Here is a 23919-nt window from a genome sequence, read left to right on the forward strand (position 1 = left end):
TTCCTCCCTGTCACTTAGTGTGATCATTAAGATTTATGTGAGGCAAAAGCTTTAAATTATATCATGCATATAAAAATCCAGTTAAAGCTTCATTCAACACAGTTTACTCTCCACTAAATCTTCAAAAACTTCCCTTTAATAACTCAGATTGTCAGTGAGCTTTCTAGAAAAACTCCAATGACTCTTTTCTTGAATAGTTACAATATTTTATGTATATAAATGAACAAGAAAGAAAGAAAAAATAAATATTATACTATAAATAAACATGTTTTGAATAAGTACAAAATGTTAAAAGTAACCACCTGAAATGGACGGATTACATAAGGTTGTTGTACATGTACAGGTTGATGGATTTTTCAGAGCGGTTCCCAGAGCTCTCACACATGGAAACATACAGAAATATTACGATATGTTTTTCATTGGCTCGGTGCCCCGACACTGAAATGAAAAAAGTGACAGTGAGGTTAAAATGCAGACGTGTGTTTGAGGGCGTTCACAGTAAAGAACTTGTTTACCCTCGGGACGAACGGTTTGTCCAAAAAAGGTCTATAATTTCTACATCAGATATGAATGTAAACACATTTAAATGAAAGTTAGACGTCAACACTTTAACCTCATTGTGTTTGTTTTCACTCATTTTAAATTGTGCTGGAGTTCTGAGCCAAAAGAAAACTGTCCAAGTAGATCCAGACTGTAAAACTTCACTCCATGTGTACAGGCATTCCTCTGGATATGTGTAAATATTTACCTTTAAAAAATCATCTGTTTCAAGCATCTGATAGAGGTAAAGATGTCCCACTCATAAACTCAATCAGATGCCCATGAAAAATAAAGTCTTTATGTTTTTTAGAGTAGAGAGAGTGTAAAGTGTTTTGGTTTTGTGATGACCTCTTGGTGACAAAAGAGCAAATGTCTGGACACCACAGTGAAGGCAGAAGGTGGAGGCAGCTGCTACGGCAGCAGGTCGTCTCCCAGCTCTTCATCTGCAAAGTCGTCATCCTCCACGCGCTTCTTGGCTCCCGTCTTCGGTCTCTCCATCTGAGGCCCCAGAGGGTCCACGTAGGACGCATCTACACACCAGAGGAACAGAGGTTTAAGTTGTTATCATACTGTATGTCCTGGGCCTCATTTTCCTGATAACGATCAATCTTAGAACTTAAAGAACATTTCTACAAACACTCTTAAGTTTTGTTTCACAACGCCTTCTCTTAATCTACGATTATTTCTAAGAGCATCTTCAGTCACAATGTTTTTGGGAAAAACCTCTTAAAGGCACAATGAGCAGGATTTGTTGTTGCGGTTTGTAAACACAACATCCAAAGTTGGCCCCTCCTCCTCGGCGAGTGAAAGCCAACCCCAGATTCACTCTCGTTTGGGAACGAGCTTTGTCCACTTTTCTTTGCTGATCGCTACGTTTTTATAAAAGTTGATGCCCAGAAACGTCCCAAACACAGCGAAAACTAGAATGGCACTCGGAGAGCGCAGACCTCCCCCAAGGTGCGTGACTTTAAAAACAGATCACAGCTCACAGCTGGAGGTACCGTGAGGTGGTCGGCTTATTATTAACACGGTGTGTTTCCGTGTGACGTATCGCCGGATGTCTTTTTCATTCAGCAGCCTTGTTATGTCTGTATAACGTTACACTACGTTGTCTCTCATCCCGTCATCTACCGCTTTGTTCTTTCTCACCGCGGACGGACAGCAGCTCACGCACACACATCCACACACGTATCTCTCTGCTCTCAGAAGGAAGGAGGCGGGGTCACGCGTCATCAACGCGTCATCAACGCATCATCAACGCGTCATCAACGCATCATCAACGCGTCATCAACGCGTCATCAGCTACACTGCTCATGTGTTATACCCTGTGGTTTTAATGCTCAGTCTTTTGGTAAACAAGGCCCTGATCCGTCTATGAAGCGTTTCCAGGTAGTAGGTTATCTTTAAGTACTCTGCCAAAGAAAAAATGGATTTGCCATTTAATATTTCTAAACATGAAATAAATAGATAAATATGCAGATTGTGTTTTGTACAACTTGTCTCTTAGGTGTCAGAATTTTAAGAGCTGTTTGTCTTCTTATGGTCAAAGTCTCCTTGTTGTGGGAAATGTTTCATTTTAGTAGCTTGAAATAGCAGAACGAGATGGAGCCTCTGCATGACAACTGGTTTGATTATGTGATTATTATTTAGTATGTAAATATATGAGATTGGTGGTTGAAGCGTCAGTGAAGCTCACAAAGGGTTCAAAGATTAAAGAGAATAAGTGAGGCACAGCTTAGATCATGTAATTGGTTACAGAAGGGAAGAAGAGAGAGAAAACTTGGGTTTCCTCACCTATTTCTTTCGGGCTGCTGGCCTCGTAGGGCTCATTGGAACCAGGAAGTGACCTCATCTTGGCGCTCATCCGTTCTCCTTTAGTGCTGCTGCTGCTGTGGCTGCTGTCTGCACAAAACACACAAACACAGAACAACTGATTCTGATGACTGAGGCTTTAAAACAGGTCAGAATTGAGAATATTTGATAATTCTGACACAGTTGAAAAGATGTTTAAACATTCCTTGTATGCATGCTGAAAACTAAGTCATGTAATTATTCATCAGAAGATTATTAATCCCCAAAGTCAAATCACAATTTATCAGATAACAGCTGTCAGATATGGCGTAAGAAACATTCATGACTCTTGGCATCTTTAAGGATTTGAAACCCAACTAGATAAACTCTAAAATGCACGGAGGACAAACAGAGAGGAAGCTGGTTTTTCTCACACTCTGGAAAGTCAACATTGTGGAGATGTGAGATAGAGACAGTCAGCTATGAAACGTCTGAGTGTGTAGCACAGTAGTTCCCAACCTTTTACCATCTGATGCACCCAAACAGCAACACACATCATGTTCCAAATGTGTTAATTTGAACTCATTTTAAACTGGAAACTGGTTGATTTAAATATATAAAGGTTAGGTCTGTCAAAGTTAACACGATAATGCTATAACGCAAATTTGTTTTAACGCCACTAATTTTTAGGTTGTAGTGGCTCAGTTTTAAAGCTAGAGTGAAGATACTGGTGTCATATCAAACTACAAAACCTAATGAATCCATTGGTACCAACCATGTCATACTAGCTTGTTGTGAAGGAGACTAAATAACGCTCCAAACTTACACTAAATTTAGGCGAGGAAAACCTGTCACAGACATTTTCAAAGGGGTCCCTTGACCTCTGACCTCCAGATATGTGAATGTTGTGATGGAATAATTGATATACAAGTTATCTTTGGAAGGAAGAGGTCCGGCGCTGATGATGTCTTACAAAAGAAGGTTTATTGAAGCTTGATCAAGGAGAATTGACAGGTCTCCACAATAGATGCTCTCTGTGTGAAGGCCTCACAACTCTGCCCTTCCTCCCCGGTGCTCAGTGTCTTACTCCTTATCATGTTATGACTTACTTCGTTCCTCTGGCATCTCTGACCCTGGTTGCCCTAGCGACTGGCTCTACGGTCTCCACTACAGGCACAGCTGTACAGATAACGGTGGCTCCTCTAGACAGGACCCCAACCCAAGAATGTCAACAGAGGGACACTCTGACAAACACTCTGACCTTTCTACCAATAAGAGAGGAATTGATGGAAAATTCCATCACAAATGTAAATGGGTTCTCTGGGTACCCACGAGTCTCCCCTTTACAGACATGCCCACTTCATGATAATCACATGCAGTTTGGGGCAAGTCATAGTCAAGTCAGCACACTGACACACTGACAGCTGTTGTTGCCTGTTGGGCTGCAGTTTGCCATGTTATGATTGGAGCATATTGTTTTATGTTAAATGCAGTACCTGTGAGGGTTTCTGGATAATATCTGTCATTGTTTTGTGTTGTTTATTGATTTACAATTATAAATATATACATACGTTTGCATAAAGCAGCATATTTGTCCACTCCCATGTTGATAAGAGGATTAAATACTTGACAAATTTCCCTTTAAGGTACATTTAGAACAGATAAAAAATGTGTTATTAATTTGCAATTAATCGCGATTAAATATTTTAATCGATCGACAGTCGTAGTTTTTTTAATTAACTGAGCTACTTAACTGAGTACCCCTGGTTAGGACACAAGATACCTTCCAGGTTAAATCCCTGCACATCACTACTAGTTTGCCCTTTAGCAAGACACAGAATAAGAGCACCAGCTCAGACACAGAGCTGGTGCTCTTCACAAGATGTAATGAATATGTTGGAGCGCTCTACTGAGCTGGAGGACAGACATGATTACTGTCAGCAGCAGCAGCAGCAGCTCACATCTGGCTGCCAGGTAGTCGTGGAAACCAACGAGAGCAAAAAGGCAGAAAGCTGAAAAACAGGAAGGAGAAGGAGGCCCGATATTCTACCTTCTTCCTTCCACAGTCCAAAACATCTCACACGAGGCCTCACAAACTGCTGGCAGACTGAAACCTCTACTGGAAAATTCACTTTTTTTTCCCTCCCGATTTTGTTTCTTGGATGGTTTCAGTGGCGTTTTTTTTTCTTTTATAAAACACAACTGGGAGAAAAGAGGGATGACCCGACTAGGTTGGAAGCCAGACTTAAAACTGATCGTGTGTAACGGTTTCCACAGCACGAATACTTCTGTGAAAGATTGATAGAGACATTAATCAATATCGATGAGACAACTTTCTGGCTTTTGCAACTCATTTTCCGGACAAAAAAACACTTGGAAAACGGTTAATGCAAGTTATTTGCACACAGAGAATAAGAACACACAAGTTAAGTGATAAAGAATAACTACAAAAACAAATATTATAAGAAACATTTAGGCACTTCTTGCTCTGTTAAAGCGGTTTCAACCAGTCACACATCAAAGAGTGACGCAGGTTTGGATGCGTGCAGCCTCGACACACACAAACACACTCACTCAATTCACAATGCTGAAGATATGCAGACTTTACAGAAAAGAGGGAAAACTCTCAGGTGCACTAGAGGTTTTCTCAAATATCTGACAGAGTGTCGGGCGATCTCTCCCTCCTCCTCTGTGAGAGCATAAACACTGATCCCAGTCCAACATCACAGCTGCCTGTCAGAAGATCTCTGGACCAGATTCAAGTGTTTTGACTGAGACACTGAACTTGAGATTTCTGTGTGTTTACTTACAAAAAAACTGCTGTGTCAGATGGTATTAAATCGTAAAACTGATTTTAATTAGTTTCTTACAAAGTATGATTGTGCACATGATGTACTTCTATATAACCTAATACAAAGACACTGGTGTAAAGCTGTTAAACTGTGTTTTTCCATTCTTCTATTGGACTGTGGCTCCTTAAACGAAGGAATGAACAGTGGTGGAAGAAGTACTCAGATTTTTTACTTCAGTAAAAGTATCAATACTACAGTGTAAAAGTAATCAGTTACAAGAAAAGTAGTGCATTCAAAATCTCATTCAAGTAAAAGAACAAATGATGCATTAATGTGTTCATCCTTTTAAAGTTGCAGCTGGTGAAAGGAAGCTCATTTTAACTACTTTATGCTGCTGGATATCTTAACCTTTAATAATACATCAGAATTTATTAGTTTGTTTTATGTTTTGTAATAAATAATATCAATCTGCAAAGCAACTAAAATTATCAAATAAATGTAGAGGAATAAAAAGTACAAAATGTGTCTCTGAGATTTATTGGAGTAGAAATATAAAGTATCATAAAATGAAACTACTCAAGTAAAGTACAAGTACCTCAAAGTTGTACTTAAGTATAGTACTTGAGTACAGGTACTTAATTACATTCCACAAGTGCAGAAAAGGGAAAACCCATCTAAATGATACGGTGTGGTTAAAAGCCAGTTTCGTCCTATACTTTTCACTTTTTTATTTATATCATTTTAACACGTCTATCAACATTTTAAGAATTTCTAATTAAATTTTTAAAAATAAATAAAAGAAAGAAGTAAAATGTTGATAATGCGTCATATGACAAAATCCAACATCTGGCTAATCAGTTGTAAATCAACCTTTTGGGTAACAATGGCACATTTACAGTGATGTTGATTAATGTGAATAATCCCTGCAAAAATAAATAAATTAATAACCATGAGATAAAAGTAGGAGGTTCGTGTGATTATTAAGAGTTTAGCTGATCACGTCAGGTTCATTGAGTCAGTATTCATTACAAAAGCATTGTCATTCTTAGTCTTACAACAATGTATAATTATTACTCATGACACTTTCACGAGTGTTTTTAAAGAACAAATTATTGAGGTTATTGAATATAGGTCGATAGATAAGGTGTTCTGTTAATTCAGTTATAGATTATTCTTTGTTTTAAAAGATATCTGATGAGAAAAGGAGAATACTGACACTCAGTTTCATCCCTGAGGAGGTTTGTTAAGCTGCAGATTTACCACAAATGTTTGAAATCCAGTCTGGATGACAACACCTAAACAAAACTAATTCTACAATCCTGCAGGTTTGAATGAATCTGGAGTGATGATCTTACGTACCTCTCCCTGAGTCCAACAGTGGACTGAGTTGTTTGGACTCAGATTGAGATACTGAGCAGCAAAGAGGAAGCAGAGCGAGAATACAGATGAAGCCGGAAAGAAAGACAAAAAGGAAAAGAAAGATTACAGCGTGGCACTAAAGATCATTGCACACAGACAGAGAACTAAACAAAGAGCAGAGAGAAGCCGTTACAGAGAGCTGAAGAGAAGTAATGAGTTTCATTCTCTCACCTGCTTTAACATCCACATCTGATGTGCCGTAAGAAAGTAAGAAGAAGGTATCGGGTTCAGTTAAACAACTTAGAAAGTGTCAAAAGAAGTATTCAAGGATACAAAGGATCAAACATGTTGGAAGATAGCTTCTTTTTAAACAGATCCAGTATCAGATCTGGCAGCATGAGCACACAAGGTTGAGGTTTTCTAATCTAATTGATCACGACATGTAATGGAAGGATTGGCAGGCTGGAGCAGCAGTCACATTAACAGGTGCATCATATATATATATATATATAAATATATATTTAACTACACTACAGGACAGAGGTTCAGCTGCACTAGAGAGAGAGCAAAGCTGGGACTCGTTTACAGTTTCTGGCAGCTCTCTAGTTTGTCTGGATTGCGTTTGAAATCTGCAGAGGAGCCAGTTTTCCAGAGTCGGAGCCAGTCTCAGAGTACGAGTCTGTGTTTGTTGTGGATCTGTAGTGAAGGAGCTAAAACTGGGGAAACTCTGGGGGTTTGTCTTCTCTGGTGTGGCCTGAAGCTCTCAATTCATTCAGGGCTCGTAAACAGTCTTATCCTACAACACCCCTACAAAATGACATCCCCATTAGGGCTGTCAAAGTTAACGCCATAATAATGTGTTAACGCTCATTTGTTTTAACGGCACTAATTTCTTTAATGCATTAACGCAACTTGCAATTTTTAGGTTGCAGCAGGCTCAGTTTTAAAGTTTAAGGTATCATATGAAACTAGAAAACCTGATGAATCCATCGGTACCAATCATGTCATACTAGCTTATCGCAAAGGAGTCTAAATAACGCTCCAAACTTACGCAAAATTTTGGCGAGGAAAAACTGTCAAGGCCATTTTCAAAGGGGTCCCTTGACCTCTGACCTCCAGATATGTGAATATAAATGTGTTCTATGGGTACCCACGAGTCTCCCCTTTACAGACATGCCCACTTTATGATAACATAAATAATAATGCAGTTTTGTTGTATGGGAACGTAATTTTCAGGAGACATGAACCATTTTGTATCCCAAAAGGATGCAGGAATTCAAATGAAAACCATTAAAACCATTAATCTGACCCGGAAAGGCCTGTTACTGACCAGTTTGGGATTAGATATGGAGTTATAGCTGCACATTCATAATCTAACAACAGCTCTTAAAAATAAACCAGACTTGTAACCGAACATGGCTGCAGCCCTCTACTGTAGTCAGGACTCAGTGTGGTGTTTTAGAGGTGTACCCATAATGCCGGCCTTCTTAGGAGAGGTGAGGACAGGTGTGGAGATGCCTGCTGCCCAGCAGCATGTGTGAACAACAGATAGAAGAGAGACGTGATGATGTACATGAACAAGAGACTGAAAATGAGGATGAGCTAAACAGTGTTGATTATAGGCTTTGATTCTTACTAAAACCAAACGTATATAAATAAATGACCTAACCCCTTACAGCAGGGCATGTTTCAATAAAACTGATAATATGATACCAAGTTTGTGTATCGATACCAAAACAATTATTTTTCAAATACCTTACTCAGGAATATAAACATTACTTTAACACTGTACAAGAACTTTTTTAAGAAGCCCCTGAGGGGAGAAAAATATACAGATGGGTGAAAAAAAAGATAAAATCTTTTTGAGTTTTCCCGAAAAATGTTGCGTTCTCCAGGGAAACTATTGCGTTCCCCCGAAAACCTTTTGCGTTCTCCGGAGAAACTTTTGCGACCTCCCGAAAACCTTTTGTGTTCTCCGGAGAAACTTTCGCGTTCTCCGGAGAAACTTTTGCGTTCCCCGAAAACCTTTTGCGTTCTCCGGAAAAACGTTTGCCTTCCCCCGAAAACCTTTTGCGTTCTCCGGAGAAACTTTTGGTTCTCCGGAAAAACGTTTGCCTTCCCCCGAAAACCTTTTGCGTTCTCTGGAGAAACTTTTGGTTCTCCGGAAAAACGTTTGCCTTCCCCCGAAAACCTTTTGCGTTCTCTGGAGAAACTTTTGCATTCTCCCGAAAACTTTTGCTTTCTCACGCAAAACGTTTGCGTTCTCCCGAAAAAAGCTCCCACTGTGACAGAGGGAATGCAAATGTTTTTTAGGAGAACGCAAAAGTATTTAACCCATCTATTTTTTTTCTCCCCCATATCTCCTTAAGAAATCTGTACTTTCCTACAGAAAATACTAAAAGTTACCAAACTGAACACTCAATTCTTGCTTTTAGTACTTGGCTGTTTTCAAAACTCTGTGCCACCGTCACATTTAAAACTGTACCAAAAAACTACTGAGGCTTGAAACACAGCCTGACTCATACTAACAAATATGCACTTCTAATATCAATCAAGTCCACACTAATCCCCAGATGTTTGATTTGAATTTCATTTGAAGATTTGTGTTTGTACTGTTAGATGAGTTACTCATAGATTGGATTGTCCAAACATTTTCAGACCGACACACAGCAGGAACTTTGCATGTTATGGTGACTACTGACTCCATTCAATTTAATTTATTTTTATATACGTAGTGTTAAATCATAATAGAAGTTATCACAAGATGCTTTTCATATAGAGCAGGTCTAGACCGGACTCACCACCACTCCCGGCGCTGCCCTCTCTGCCTTCTCTCCGACCTCTGGCACTGCCCTCCCGCCCCGACTTCACCCTCTGCAGGAAGAGAGAACGAGGGAGGGTAAGGTTTGAGGAAATTAAAATAAAAGTTTAAATTTAAATAAAATGTCTTTACCAAATACAGTTTTTAATCAGATTAGGTTTCTGTGGTGAAAAAAAAACATTTAATAGTTGGATTCTGGTGACATCTTTTTCCAATGCCGAGTCTTTTTATCCGTCTCTCCTTCTGCGTCTCATTAATCGAGTCAGTCGAAAACTATGTTTTAAACTAAAACCATCTAACAAAAAGCTAAGCAGAAACATTCAAACACAAGTTCAAGTGAACCTTAATATATGAACAAATAAGTATAAATATCACATGTAAAAACAAGTCTTATATTTCCAGTTTGGGTGGAATAAACTACACTACAGCAATGAGCAGTTAGCAACAAAGATGAAGACAACATTTTAAAATAATACAATAAAGATATGTACGGAGGCCCTGAGAGGAAAGTGAGAAAAACAATCCTGGTGATCATTTTCTAAGTCTGATCTAAAGTGTTTTTCTCTCCTGTGTTTATGAATTAAGAAAAGGTGAAATAAGATTTTGCAGGATAATCTTTCTATGTTACTTTTTCCCCCACCTGGGTGAAAAAAGAAGAGAGGAGAATTTTTTCTTTGTGTTTGTTGTTGTAATACTCATGTCAGCCACAAAAGGCTGAAATGCACCACTACTTCATGTTCTAAATGGGACTAAAAGCATTCATGTTTTCTTCCAGGTGAGTTTTAATTCCCCCATGCACTATAAAAACGGTACATTTATTGTGTGTTAGCAACTAATGTTACATTACTATCATGTCTAGAAATTAATTTAAATCCGCTCTAATCTGCTGTTGGGGAAAACATGAATGCTTGTAGTCTCCGGAGAGAGTAACGTTATCGCCTCCGGCCCAGGAGACTTAAACTATGGTGTCTCCCCTGTTCCTTCTGACTACGGTCGGGAGGCTGAAGCAGGAAAAGTTAACACTAGGATCAACTTTGATTCATGGAGGGATCTTTGTTTGGTAGCTAACATTACTGCCAAACATGAGAAATATAGAGTGATACTTGGGTTTTAGCTGCTAATGTTGCTAAAGTTAATCAACATGATGCTTGTCAATCACGTTCAGTCCCGTGTGTGTCAGTAGTGCGAGCACAAACGCGAGCAACAGGACGCTGACTGTCGTTGACTTAACAGCCACAACATGGAGTCCCTTTAACATCAGAATTAGAAAATGAATCACCAGTTTTTTTCTCACTTGCCTCTCAGAGCTTCCATAGCTGTGGGAATTACCATTATAAAATAAGACATTTAACATAAACACAACATCAGAAAGATCAGTGATTCAATCTTCTGCTAATCATTCTCTCATTCATCATTTCATACACTACTATGCAGTTATATTAGCAGGATCAGTTCAGTTTGGGGAGTTTTGGATGAGTCAACCCTCTCTGGCTCCATGTAGGATTGTTTCTCTGGGCTGAATTAAGAGCAGCTGCTTGTGATTTGACAAAGTCATCCTCTTCATCTGTTCCTACACGGCTCTGTTACTCTGAATCACGCCTTCTTCAAAACTTGACTGACCCCAGACCACAGCCCTGGTAGATATTTTGGGTGTGGACCTTAAAGGGATAGTTTGGATGTTTTTGAAATGGGGTTGTATGAGGTTCTAGTCAGTGTATTACCTACCCACCTAACTCCATCTACTGTAGGTAATACTTTGACTATGGAGAAGTACCTCATACAACTCCACTAAGAAACACCCGAACTATCCCTGTAAGTGATAATCCAGAATATAGTTCTCCATCTTTGGTGATTAGCTCTCATGGTTTTTCTGCAGAGCAATACCAATTGGAAATACAGGTGGGTGTTGCTACCTGCTGGGCATTACTGCCTGCTGCACTTCCAACGGTGCCTATGGGCCAGCTGCAGGGTCATGATCCCGGGGAACCACCAATCATCAACGTTTCGCTCCTCTACCCCCGGTACGTCTCTTGGTGGCGGAGCAGTGGAAGGGACATCTCCCTCCCACTCTCTGCAACTGGCCTTCGGGGTTCACCGGTACCCCATCGTTCCTCCTTAACCACAGCCAAAAATTGCCCCTTCTCTGCCTCCTCTGCCAGGTCTTTGAGCCAGCGTCTTTGCTTACTCCCGTAGCTTCATGTGTGCCATATATTCCCAAAGTGATAACTACCGTAAAAGCTTTTATATACTAACTACAGGGTGAATCACTATCAGGTAGTAGCACAACAGATGTTTATTTACACAAACATGCTCTTTTAAAACAGAGAGTTGTACCTGTTCTCTGATCTCCTTCATCTTCTCCGCTTTCTTCAGCTTAGTGGCGTATTCTTGGACTTCCTTCAATCCCATATCTGTGCACAACCTCACCAAGAAACGCAGGCCTGGACAAACACACACAGTTTTATATTTTCTTCAAACGCCAATCAGCGAATCAAATGCTGTTGGTCAACACTTATGTTGAAAATTGTGTAACAAACTGGATGAATTACATTCCACGTTTTCTGGAAACTTGCGGTGAATGTCTTTATACGTTTCCAGAGCTTTCTGGTAGTTTCCTGTGAAGAACAAAAAGAGAAAACGGATCCATGTTTACAGCTTTAACTGAGCTCATTGCTGGTTCACTCAGCTAAATCAGTCGTTCTGAAACTGTTAAGTGAAACAGCTGTTACTCTTTCCCACTTTTATCTCCTCACAGTCTGTGAAGACACAACTAAACTTTACTAGATCAGAATAAACCTTTATCCAATAAATGACAAAGTTTAGGAATTCCAATAAGGAGTGAATCTACTTTTCTGTGATGTGGTTTTCAGTATTAAAGTGGCAGAGAATAGGCGGTAACATGCTATTTTACTTTGCCATTAAAAAGGTAAAAAACAGAATCATTCTCACCACTTCTTCTGTAGCAGCTCGCCACCATTAGCTGCCACTTCACCTGGGTCGGTCTGAGAAACAGCAGAAAGACGTCCAGTCAGTATGAACACAAACTGCACTAAACTTTCTTTCGTTTTAAAAATCAATTCTGAATTCAGCTGGAAAAACAAAAAAACAAATAATCTGTCCTCTTTGTTTATGAAAAAACAACAACTTCCAGATGAGAAGAAGCTTCATGGTCGATGAGAGAAGACAACAATCAAAACAAGTTGAAATAAGACACAAATCACTTCATCAAGTCAGAAAAGTGTAGAAATAACATGTTTCAGATATTTCTCAAAAAATATTTTTTTCATATTTGATCTGAACTGCTAGTTATGAAATGATCATCAATTTTACACAGATCTATTTGATTTGTTACTTGTCATGCTAGAGGACGCTGCAGGAATGAGTCCTAAAACCCAGAAAAGAGTTAGCATTTTAGCACTTCCTGTTCCCTCGTCTGGAAGTCAATGGGTTTTTGAATGTCTGAAATAAGCTGAAAAGATTTTAACGTTTTGTTCTACGATATAAAATACATCAATAAATACCCCACTTGTGAATTTTGAAGCCTTTATGTGTCTTAAAAAGTGGCTAAATGAAACTACCCCGGCTCGTCCTCCTTTACAGCCTCGTTGAGTATACTCACACTCTTGCAAACTATTCTACACACCTTGTAGATTTATGCTAGATGTGACGCTAAGAGGGAAGGCTCTTGTAGAAGAGGAACGAGCACAAAATCAAATTTCAAGTTGGAAGCTTAGTGCAGGTGACGTTGAAGTCATGCGACTGCGGTGTGTTTGCGTTTATAGCCTAACATTAGCTTTTTACTTCTGCCGATTGCATTTACACTTCAAAAATGGATTATCTTGCCGAACAAAACATGTGAGTATCATAAACGTTTGTTTGCCACAGAGCTTATTTTCTGGACTAATCCAAAACCCAATGGAACAATCCGCTCGGGTTTTTGTGGAGGGAACCAGGGTGATGCTAACTTCCTGGTTGGCTTATATAAATACATCATCCCTGGAGCTCTCTATTACCGTTGAATTACTATAACTGGTGGTTACTTACTGTATGAGTGTGGCTCTTTCAAAGTACTGAATGGCCTTCTCACAGAACTGCGTCTCGATGTAGTACGCCCCGAGCCACTCGATCACATCGATGTTGGAGGGGAAGTACCTGAAGGACTGGACATCAACGCACCAAACATCAGAGCAGTTAACCAACGCTGTAATGTTACTTTAATTCATCGAAAACATTCAATTATCCTTCTCGTACCTCGTAGTAGTACTGGAAAGCCTGGGACTTGTCCCCCTCGCCATCGTAGAGCTCCCCCAGTTTGGCCAGCGCCTGGGGGTCGGTGTGAGTTACACTCAAGACCTGGATCAACCACTCGATGGCCTGTTGGGGATCTTCCAGAAGCTCATAGCTGAAGCCAACGAGTCAAGGAACAACAGATGCTCACGTGGTAATGGACGCAAGTTTGATCCTTGAATGAACACTTTCCCAGAATCATCTACTGAGGTACAACTGTTTGAAGCACATTCACACATGGCACATCTTCTTATCAGTATCAGAAGGATACAGGTTGGCCAGCTGGTACATGACCTGGGCGCTGTTCCTCAGGATGGCGTGGAGCTTCAGGAAGCAGTCCAGAGCCTCCTCCAGACGATTCAGCTTCTTATAGGTTAGACCTGGTACAAGTAGATAGAGGACAAAAACTGTCAAACAAGTTTCTTTGACACCCACAGATATTCCCTTACAGTGTACATTATATACAGTAAGTGGACATTTTTAACATCAAATGCTTTGTTAAAACTGGTCATGAGCCCACCTCTGATGTTTGAATCATACTGTAGGAAAACTGACCTTCAATTTATCATTTAGATTCTAAGCTATTGAAGCTGACAGCGAGAAACTTTTGTTTTTAGAGAAATACTTTTACTGTTATTTGCTTTTAATCAAGTGTGATCTATACTGAACTTGGACCACCTTTAATCCCGATAAGAACATCAGAGAAGTAACAGGCTCTGTCCGGTTAAATTCTTTCCTCAGCACCGCATCATGTGAATGGATGTTACCCAGGTTGTAGAGGGCCTCGGTGCAGGAGGAATCATTCCTCAGTGCTTCTTTGTAGAACTCCGCAGCCTTTTCATAGTCTTGCTTGACGAACACCGTGTTGCCTTTGTTGATCAGTGCTGCCGGGTTGTAGCGGTCGGCGGTCATGGCGAGGTCGGCGTATCGGTCGGCCTGGTCATAGTCCTTCTCCTGTAACGGGGGAAAGATCAGAGGAGAAACACCTACTGGTAGCATCCACTGTGCTGAAGTGTACTTGAGCACTTTAACAATTTCATGGCAGAAATATTTAATCTAATTCAGGTATTAAGCTTCTCTTTTCTTTATATATCTATCTTATTATTATTATTATCTGAGAGCGTTTTGATTAATCAACGAGAGGATCTTACCAGGAAGTAGAGGAAAGAGAGGTTGGTGGCTGCAGCACTCTTCACTCTGCTGTCCTTCTTCTCAAATGTCTTCAGAGTCTCCACGGCCTGATGACACATCATAAAAAGCTGTCAGGGTAAAAGTACATACAGTAATACTATATACCTTTAAGAACAAGCTGACTTCCCCCAGAATGTAAAACACCTACACACATAAAGCAAACCAGTGAAGGAACCACCGTGAACCACACAGTAAATCCAAACATTATTATTTAAAGAGTTTAAAGATAAAAATTATTGCAGGATGCAACTAGCTGGATTTTTGATTTACAAATTAATGATCATTTTTCCTCAGACATTTAACTTTTTAAAATAAAACCTTTTATCACATTAACTTGGTTGTTATGCCACTGTAAGTGTTTTATATACTGGGGAGATTTTCTAAGAGCCTTTAAAGGTGTAAAAGTTTTGACAAACCACCAGCTAGACTACAGCTGCACCGATGCTGCAGGTTTACACCACCACCACTACTGCCAATGAAGAAGCACCACACACATGCATCAGATGGATATGGATCGCCAACGTGTTCAATATTAAATAAATAAATAAATAATTATGAAATAAATAATCACACAAATACATCATGGAAAATATAGAAATAAAACTATAATTTGTGAAATAATTTAAGTAGGGCTAATCAGTTGTTTTGGTCTAAGATTCCTTTAGTCAATTAGTCATTTTTTATGCTTTTTTCATGCTGAATGAATTATTTTTCAAGAAACTTATGAGCACATCTCTGGTAAACACAAGAAGTGGGGCTTTTGTGCGATTCTTTGTGGAAAAACTCAGTTTTACAGATCTATCGATTAAATCAACTAATCGATTAGTCGACAAAATCGTAAACATTTAAATAAATTTTATAAAAATTGATGAGAAGTGTTTAAAATAATAAATGCAAAAAGGGTAGTTTTAATAGGCTTCAGTTTCAGCCTATACCTTTTTGGTCAACATAAACCCACTTTGGTTTGTCACTTTTTCAAAAGCACGCGACTTATTATTGTTAATATTTATATGTGCATTTGAGTTGTGAAGTTGAAAACGATCAAAATAAACTAAACAAAACTAAACACCACTGTCATGAAGAGTGACATTATGAATATAATGTGTGATTATACACAGAAAAAAAAGACATTTTGAAATAAAGTTATTATGAAAATTAATTATGAAATAACATTTCATAATAATCTAGTTTAGTTTTTAATAATTTCTTCAATTATTTCACAAATTGCTCGTTCATTTATACATTTTACACAATTTATTTAATTCATTTTATGTCTTTTTTATTTACTAAATATTGAACATTTTGGGGTTCCATGGATGTAAAGCATGTCAGTGTAAGGAAGTTGGCTGCTGCAGTTTTATATAATTGGAAAAACTTGTTCGACAGAACAAACTATTAAATAAGAAACCATTATAATTTCCATTCTGCACCCAGATTTTCCCTCCTGCTCTGTGGGTTTTAAACCAACAACTGCTACTCCAACTTCTTGTAAAAAGTAGTAACATGTCAGGGAAAAAAAACAAAACCAACACAATGTAAATGTGAACACGGAAACAGAGGGCACACATACCTCAACCTTAGGCATGCAGATGGGAAACAAGACAAAAGCAAGAGAGAATGGAGGGCAATGAGAAGGGAGGAAAAACTCCTGAAACAGCATCAGCAGGAGAAAACCGACATGTGTGAACAACGCTGGCCAATAACTCTACGGAAACTTAAAAAAAAAGATGGAAAAATAATATAAAAGGACAAAAAAGACCAGATTATACACATTTTACATATGATTAAAAGGGAAATACCACTCACTCTAACAATTTATAAACGTAACGGCTACTCCAAGGTTCCAGGTTCAGAATTCATAACAATAACAATCTCTAACTGGCTTATACTTTTGTAATTATATTATTTATAACTGATGTTTTAATTTCAAGCATTGATGTGAAATGTTAGTTTTGAATTAGTGGCTTTAAACCGAGAAAATTCTGCATGTTCTTAAATATAAAATCAATAACAGGGTCACAAATATTACGATACTGTGGCAACAACCACAGACTACTACCTACATTGAGTGGTATTTCCCTTTAATACCGTTGAGACAAACAGTCACCTGATTGAAGTCCTTCTGTCGGAGGTAGGTGATGGCTTTGTTTATCTCCAGGTCGTTGGCGAGCTCAACATACTGAGAACTCTTCACCATGTCAACACACCTAAAAAGAAGACAAACAACCATACATGCACAGTATAACACTTTATCACATGCTTGCTGCAAGAAGTATGTATAATTATTTGTTTTATCTAAATTTGACCGTTGACCATGAGAGCTGCTGCATTTTGATTTTGTTTTCTAAATAATATATCGGGGTGTCAACTAGGGCTGTCACAATGTCAGATTATCGTGGCCAAAAGAATTCAAGATGACGAGATTATCTTGATTTCTATAGATTTAAAAAAAAAAAAAAAATGCTATCAGTGAAATTAATCTTTAATTTTGTTTATTGTGCATTTTGTCTCTTTTTTAGAAATTTTATTACACTCAAAATACGTTTATATAAATGGTGGAAAACATCTCGACCTCCAAGAATTCCATATTAAATCTGAGAAAACATGCGAGGACCTGTTTGAGCGTGATATATTGATGTAATAAATTCCATCTAATGAAGTTACTCACTACTATTAGTAGTTTTTTTTCTAGACTTTTTACTCTTACTCAAGTAGTAGAAGTACTTTTATTTCTACTTGATCAATATAATTATAAAGTAGCAATACTTTTACTTGAGTACCGTTTTAGTTTACTCTACCCACCACTGCATAAAATCAGCTTAGGCATTGATGCACTAGTATTAAAAAATACGATAACATGGTTGTGGAGATGCAGGAGGCAAGACATCCAACGACACTCCCCTAAGTTTTGATTTTCAGTCCAATAACAGAGAATTTTGATTTAGCATCTGAAACAGCTGTTCAGCAGAAACACTTATTTATGGAGAATATTGTCAGCTATCACCTTGAAAATTTTTTTTTTGACCTGAAGTTGGAGTCCTCTTGTACATTATATGCCCTCTGGTGTTAAGATGTTAAGATGAAAAGCAAAACAAAGAAAAAACAACAGTAACAAACCAGTCAAATCCGGTAGCAAAAGAAGTCTCAATGGCCGGAGCGATGAGCTTGGCTGCAGTCATAATGTACTTCTCAGCCAGGACTTTTCTATGGACAGTATACAGAAGAAGACAACATGTAACAACAACAACATCAGGCTTGTAAGGACAAGACAACCACCATGTTTGTGTTGTGTGAGATTTTTCTTACAGATCTCTCTCCATCTGGTGAAGTTTGTCGTTCTTAATGGCCTCGATGACCAGGTTTGAGTCGGTGTCATCCTGAGAAGACATGACAGGACAATGTTTACATTAAGATGTCATTTACAGGCATCACATTCACAAATCTCCAACACTTTGTTGTAAATAGTAGTATTCTTCAGTATATACAGTAGGGTTGTACCGAATAGTTCGAAGCTTCATTCATAACGTTGACATTCAAATTCAAAGAGAGAAAAGGCAGGTAATCTGTTGCTATACGTTTCCATAAATAAACATATTTTACTGCTACTCACATTAGACGGGATGTACTTGTCTTCATCGTCGATGCCCAGAGGAACAGAGATGAGCTTCTGAAAGGCCTTCTTCATCCTCTCCCTGTCTCCGATGGCGTAGTAGCACAGGATGAGGTTGAAGCCCGTCTTGATGTTGGGGCTCTCGCTCATGATGTGCTCGAAGGACGTTATGGCGTCCGAGTACTGGCCCATGCGGACGAAGACCACGCCGATGTTCTGCATGATCTTGATCCTCACTTCCTTGTTGGCGTTGGAGATCTGATCCAGGGCCATTCGGTAGAACTTGATGGCTTTGGGGTAGCTCTTCTGTTTGACGTAGATGTTGGCCATGTTGACTTTCAGGCGGCCTGGAGGAGCAGCACAAAGAATATAAGGACAATGCATGAAAATGCAGCAGTTTAAACCTTTTTAGGTTTTGAGGATGTTGTTACATGATAATTTGTACTTCAATGCTGCAGTAACAAATGTCCTCTTTGATTTTGCAGCCATAGTTAAAACTTCTCTGCTCACCTGCGTTACTGAACATCTTGTTCTTCACGATGACCTGGTAGCTGTTTAGGGCCTCTGGGTACATTTCATTATTCGCATACTGGTTGGCAAGGTTGAGCAAAACCTGGTGAAGAAAGACACATTTAATATTTGTAAAATCAGCTAATTAAAACTAGAATCACACCATTTATTGTGTCACAGATAATAACTAAGTAACAACAGTAACTAATAAAAACCAGGCTTGAAGAGTTTGTTGGGTTTTCCAAAGGTGGTGCTTGTCATTTCAGAGTGTAGGAAGAAAGTGCTCAACAGACACTGGAACAGCCTCTGATATACAGCAGGTATTATGACTTACAGAGTAGGTGAGGTCTAAAGTGATGTGTTCTCCGTTGCCAGACTGTTCCCTCTGTCTCACCAGCGTCCTCTCCTTCCTCCCGGCCTCTTTACCTTTTTCCAGAGCCTGTAGAAACACATCAGTAACAGTAGTGTACTGTAGAGCTGACTCAATGAAATATTAATCACTGCTTCACTTGGAGGCTTTTCTTCTCTCCTAAACTAAACATCCATTATTTGACTAGACAGTATATTAGAGAATGACAGAGTCTGACCAGCTGTAAGGCTCCGATGCTCTGAGCCATGCAGCTCTCTTCTATCAGGTCATTCACTTTCTTCTCCAGGATCTTGATCTTCTCCTCAGGCCTGAAACAACACAAACACAGAAATACAACGTGTGATAATGCTGCCTGAAAGTCTTCCACCGGCTTCACAAAACACGAATATTAGAAACGGTTTAATGACAACTAAATGTTAGAAGAGCGACAGAAATCTTCCCTCCCTCTCTGATTTAAATCTACAATGGAAATAATTTAAATTTGTCCCAATACATATTATAATACACTTTAGATTCATTAGTTAGTAGTAGTTGAAAATATTATATGTTTTCTAACTACGTATAATTAAATTATTTTTAGTTCCACTGCAAGAAGTGTTATTTTGTCATATGAATTGCTTCTTTACAACAAATATATATGTTATAATGACTGAACATGCGTCTTTAGATTCTGATTTTAATAGATGTGATACAGCACCTGTAAATCAACGTTAAGGGTTGATTTTTACTTGCCCCTATACAAATTATTTTATTTATTAGTGGTTATCAAATAACAAAAAAAGACCAAAGTTAATGTTTTAGCAGTCAGTAAATTAATCTGGAGTTTCGCCCACATCCTCTCTAACGCCATCCAACTAAACTCCGGTTTTCAAGATAATTGAAATACTCGCTTGCGCTTCAGCTCATAAGCTTTGTCTTTACCCGCCGACATTTTCTCGCCAGTGCCCAATTGGTACTGATCATGTGCAACTCTCACTAGAGAAGGAAGCGAGATGGCTCACTCCTTAGCTACTTCCATTTATCAGCTCTGTGTTTAATTCTTTTTTACCACGTGCTACTTGCTCTGGGCAATCGGGCAAGTGTTATTGTTGAGCCCTGTAAGGTATTTTCCTCCCCTTACTGCTAAGGGGGCAACATTAACTTTGGATGATGCAGGGTCAATCTTAAAAGAAACACTGAAACAGTTTAAAGAGTGACAACTCACGTGTCCTCATTCTTTGTTTCAAGTTGAGGTGCGGGGCCTTTGGACTGACCCAGAGGGTCAAAGGTCGAGCCTGAAAATACAAATCATATGTTGTGAAACAGGAATACTATACTGTTTACACAATTACAATCTATCCTTATAGAAACACATAGAGGCTCCTTAGGTTTTTTAAAGATTAGAGACAGTAAAAAAGATAATAACACTCCTGCTTCCTGCTGCTGTGCCATGCTGACACGGTCTCTCTACAACTGTGTCTATTCCTGAAGAACAACTTCCACAATGCAGACACAGTAAAAATGAGCAGCCACAGAATCACAAGCTGTTGAATCAACACATATGTAGCGAGAATGACTCCCTGAAACTCACCACGGGTCATGGAGGAACTGTAACCAGCTGCTTTGACAGCAGTCATTGGTCGGGCGGCTCCATCCTGTCACATTCGGCAAAAGAAAACAACATAACATATACTGATAACTTTCCTCATAAGCTTCTTTTTCACAATTTTCTTCACAAAAACAGAGCAGGTTGTTATTGAGCTTTGATTAAATATACAATATCGGCCAGTTACACACACAAAAGTTTAAGTGAGATTGGTCAACTAATGCATAATAAAAACTATACAGGACATTCAAGCCCTCTCACCTGCACAGCTCCAGTCATGGGTCTGCCCATTGAAGAGGCCATCGGGACCCGAGCCTTCATGACACAATAAGTATAACACAGGTGAGAATAATTTAGGCATGCTTACCTGACAATATCTTTTATAATGATAACAATGAGACAAAAACATGTTCATTAATAAGGGTGTATATTTGAAGTGATCTTCATAGTTATCTTGGTTACTGTTTGTGTGCAAGTTGTTTCTTTATCCTGTAATTTGTCATACTCTGAAGAAAGTCTGTTGATGTGCTGATTCAATAAAAGTCTTGAAAGGAAAAGTAGTGTGCAGGACTCTTACATTTTCAAGTGTAAAGTTTTCAAACCAGGTCTAATTCAAAATGATTGCATGTCATTGTACTTACTCCAAAGGAAGTAGCTAAAGGTCGAGCTCCAATGGCAGTGCCAGGAAATTTGGCAGTCATCTAGATAATTAAAGACACGACAACTTATCAGTTAGAGTATTAACAAAATAGTGCAATTGGGACATAATTTATTCTCTCTCTCTCACACACACACACACACACACACACACACACACACACACACACACACACACACACACACACACACACACACACACACACACACACACACACACACACACACACACACACACACACACACACACACACACACACACACACACACACACACGTAGAGTACTCACCGGAGGTCTTCTTCCATGACTTGTCCTCACTGCTTGCTGGAAGCCTACATCATTCTCCAACTCCTTAAAATTGGTCAATAATTATTATTATTAATAATAATACACTTTATCTGTATAGAACTTTTCAAAACAAAGTTACAAAGTGCTTTACAAGACAAAATAGAAATGGCAAACAATGATTAAAAACATCTTAAAAACAGTCTAAGGATTACACAACATTGAGCAAAAGGAGCTACATATAAGAAAACGTAAAATAAAACAATATGCAATAATTTAAATAATCAGTAGAAAACAAGTTAAGAGAATGTAATTGTATATGAATATGTTTTAAGAGGTGACTTTAACAGATAAAAGTGAATTCAGACCACAAATCCTGTGAAAGCACACTTATAAAAAATATGTTGTTCTTGACTTTGACTCTTGTTGGTCATAGGTGCTCTTTATATATATTTATATTATATTTATATATACACCTATTTATCATCACTTATGTACATAACAGTTCTGTCTATTTATTGCCTTTATTTGTCCATCTTTTGGACCCTAGCTGTTATTTCTTTCTATTTCTGTGTAAGTTTAGAGAGATGCATAAAACCAGTCAGATGTCTTGTATGTATGAACTTGCAAGACAAAATAATATCATTCATTCTCACTGTGCAATATCATTTTCCACTTATGCAATTTTGTTAAGTCTGTTTATTGTCAATACTGTATATACTGCTCCTATTTTTATACTTCCTTCTATTTAAATGGTTCATATTTTGTTACACTTTGTTTAGCTCTTTTTTTACTGTGTTAGCTGATGCTTCTTGTTTTTTGCACTATGCTCTTTGCTGCTGTACTCTGCAAATTCCCCCACTGCAGGACTAATAAAGGAATATCTGATCTGATCTTATCTTGGTAAATAAAGCTGATTGTGATGTTTTTAAACAGTCTTATCTCCTCAGAGAGGCTGACAGTCTTTATTCTTTACATACCCATTGTCCAATACAAAAGTAGACTTAGCAAATTAATGATTTTAAATGATTTGTTTTATAGTTCTCCCCCTCTGCAGCTCATATCATTATCTAACTGTGTCATTGTCAGCTGTAGTTAGAGAACACCTGCAATGCAAACTGCTTTAAACTGCTAATGTAGCATAGCTGCTAACTCACCTCTGAGTCAAATGTTGGATTATAGTCGTTATAACCGGAATAAAGATCCTCCTCCTCCACAGCCAGATGCACATTCTCCATCTTTATGTCTCCCTGCTGAGATTTTATCACTAAAAGCTCATAAATAACCTGTAAATCAATCAGTTTAACACACAAACACAGAGAGCATGGAGGGTTTGTTGTCCTTTCAAGACTTCATCCCACAATCCCCCGCGGTATGGGCGGGACACTTCACAGATCTCTCACCTCTGATTGGCTATTCACGCGTCAATCATCAAGTAGCTGCGACACGATTGGTTGAAAGCTGGTTTCACCCCGTTGCTAGGATACAAGTGAAAGCTACATGCCTTTCTGTGCTCAGTTTCATCTTAAACAATATAAATATAACTTATAATAACAATATCATTTTCATCTTAAACAATATAAATATAACTTATAATATAACTTATAATAACAATATCATTTTCATCCTAAACAATATAAATATAACTTATAATAACAATATCATTTTCATCCTAAACAATATAAATATAACTTATAATAACAATATAATTTACATCCTAAACAATATAAATATAACTTATAATAACAATATCATTTTCATCCTAAACAATATAAATATAACTTATAATAACAATATCATTTTCATCCTAAACAATATAAATATAACTTATAATAACAATATAATTTACATCCTAAACAATATAAATATAACTTATAATAACAATATCATTTTCATCCTAAACAATATAAATATAACTTATAATAACAATATAATTTACATCCTAAACAATATAAATATAACTTATAATAACAATATCATTTTCATCCTAAACAATATAAATATAACTTATAATAACAATATAATTTACATCCTAAACAATATAAATAAAACTTATAATAACCATATCAGTTTAATCTTAAACAATATAAATATAACTTATAATAACAATATAATTTACA

At 38.0% G+C, this 23919-nt stretch overlaps 1 protein-coding gene across 9 annotated transcripts; it reads right to left on the reverse strand.

Moving 5' to 3' along the window:
* Window positions 1–63: 63 nt before the first annotated feature.
* ift88 (intraflagellar transport 88 homolog) lies at window positions 64–23176 on the reverse strand. Of its 9 annotated transcripts, none has more exons than XM_074657833.1 (27): window positions 22957–23176; window positions 21803–21865; window positions 21498–21557; window positions 21118–21171; window positions 20842–20905; window positions 20476–20545; window positions 19489–19579; window positions 19236–19340; window positions 18902–19004; window positions 18392–18738; window positions 18088–18158; window positions 17899–17985; window positions 16883–16988; window positions 14742–14828; window positions 14358–14544; window positions 13862–13970; window positions 13555–13705; window positions 13348–13463; window positions 12253–12305; window positions 11853–11918; window positions 11638–11744; window positions 9284–9356; window positions 7953–8000; window positions 6714–6731; window positions 6483–6533; window positions 2335–2442; window positions 64–1070 (listed from the first exon to the last, which is right to left on the reverse strand). In XM_074657833.1, the coding sequence occupies exons 1-27, from the start codon at window positions 23035–23037 to the stop codon at window positions 952–954; spliced, it is 2595 nt and encodes an 864-aa protein (XP_074513934.1). In that variant the 5' UTR covers window positions 23038–23176; the 3' UTR covers window positions 64–951. The 9 variants fall into 9 exon arrangements, with proteins under 9 accessions (XP_074513934.1, XP_074513933.1, XP_074513936.1 ...); XM_074657832.1 differs by having other exon boundaries at window positions 7953–8003; XM_074657834.1 differs by having other exon boundaries at window positions 65–1070; window positions 7953–8003; window positions 16889–16988.
* Window positions 23177–23919: the final 743 nt, after the last annotated feature.

This window comes from Sebastes fasciatus, chromosome 14 (genome assembly GCF_043250625.1).
Source record: "Sebastes fasciatus isolate fSebFas1 chromosome 14, fSebFas1.pri, whole genome shotgun sequence".
Classification (NCBI taxonomy): Eukaryota; Metazoa; Chordata; class Actinopteri; order Perciformes; family Sebastidae; genus Sebastes; species Sebastes fasciatus.

Coding starts and splice junctions, on each gene's coding strand:
- ift88 (XM_074657832.1), bottom strand. CDS start 23,037: ATGGAGAATGTGCATCTGGCTGTGGAGGAGGAGGATCTTTATTCCGGT. Junction 16,989..17,898: donor TTTGCTACCGGATTTGACTG/GTTTGTTACTGT, acceptor TCTTCTTTTTAG/GTGTGTTGACATGGTGAAGA. Junction 11,745..11,852: donor GTTTCCAGAAAACGTGGAAT/GTAATTCATCCA, acceptor GTGTTTGTCCAG/GCCTGCGTTTCTTGGTGAGG.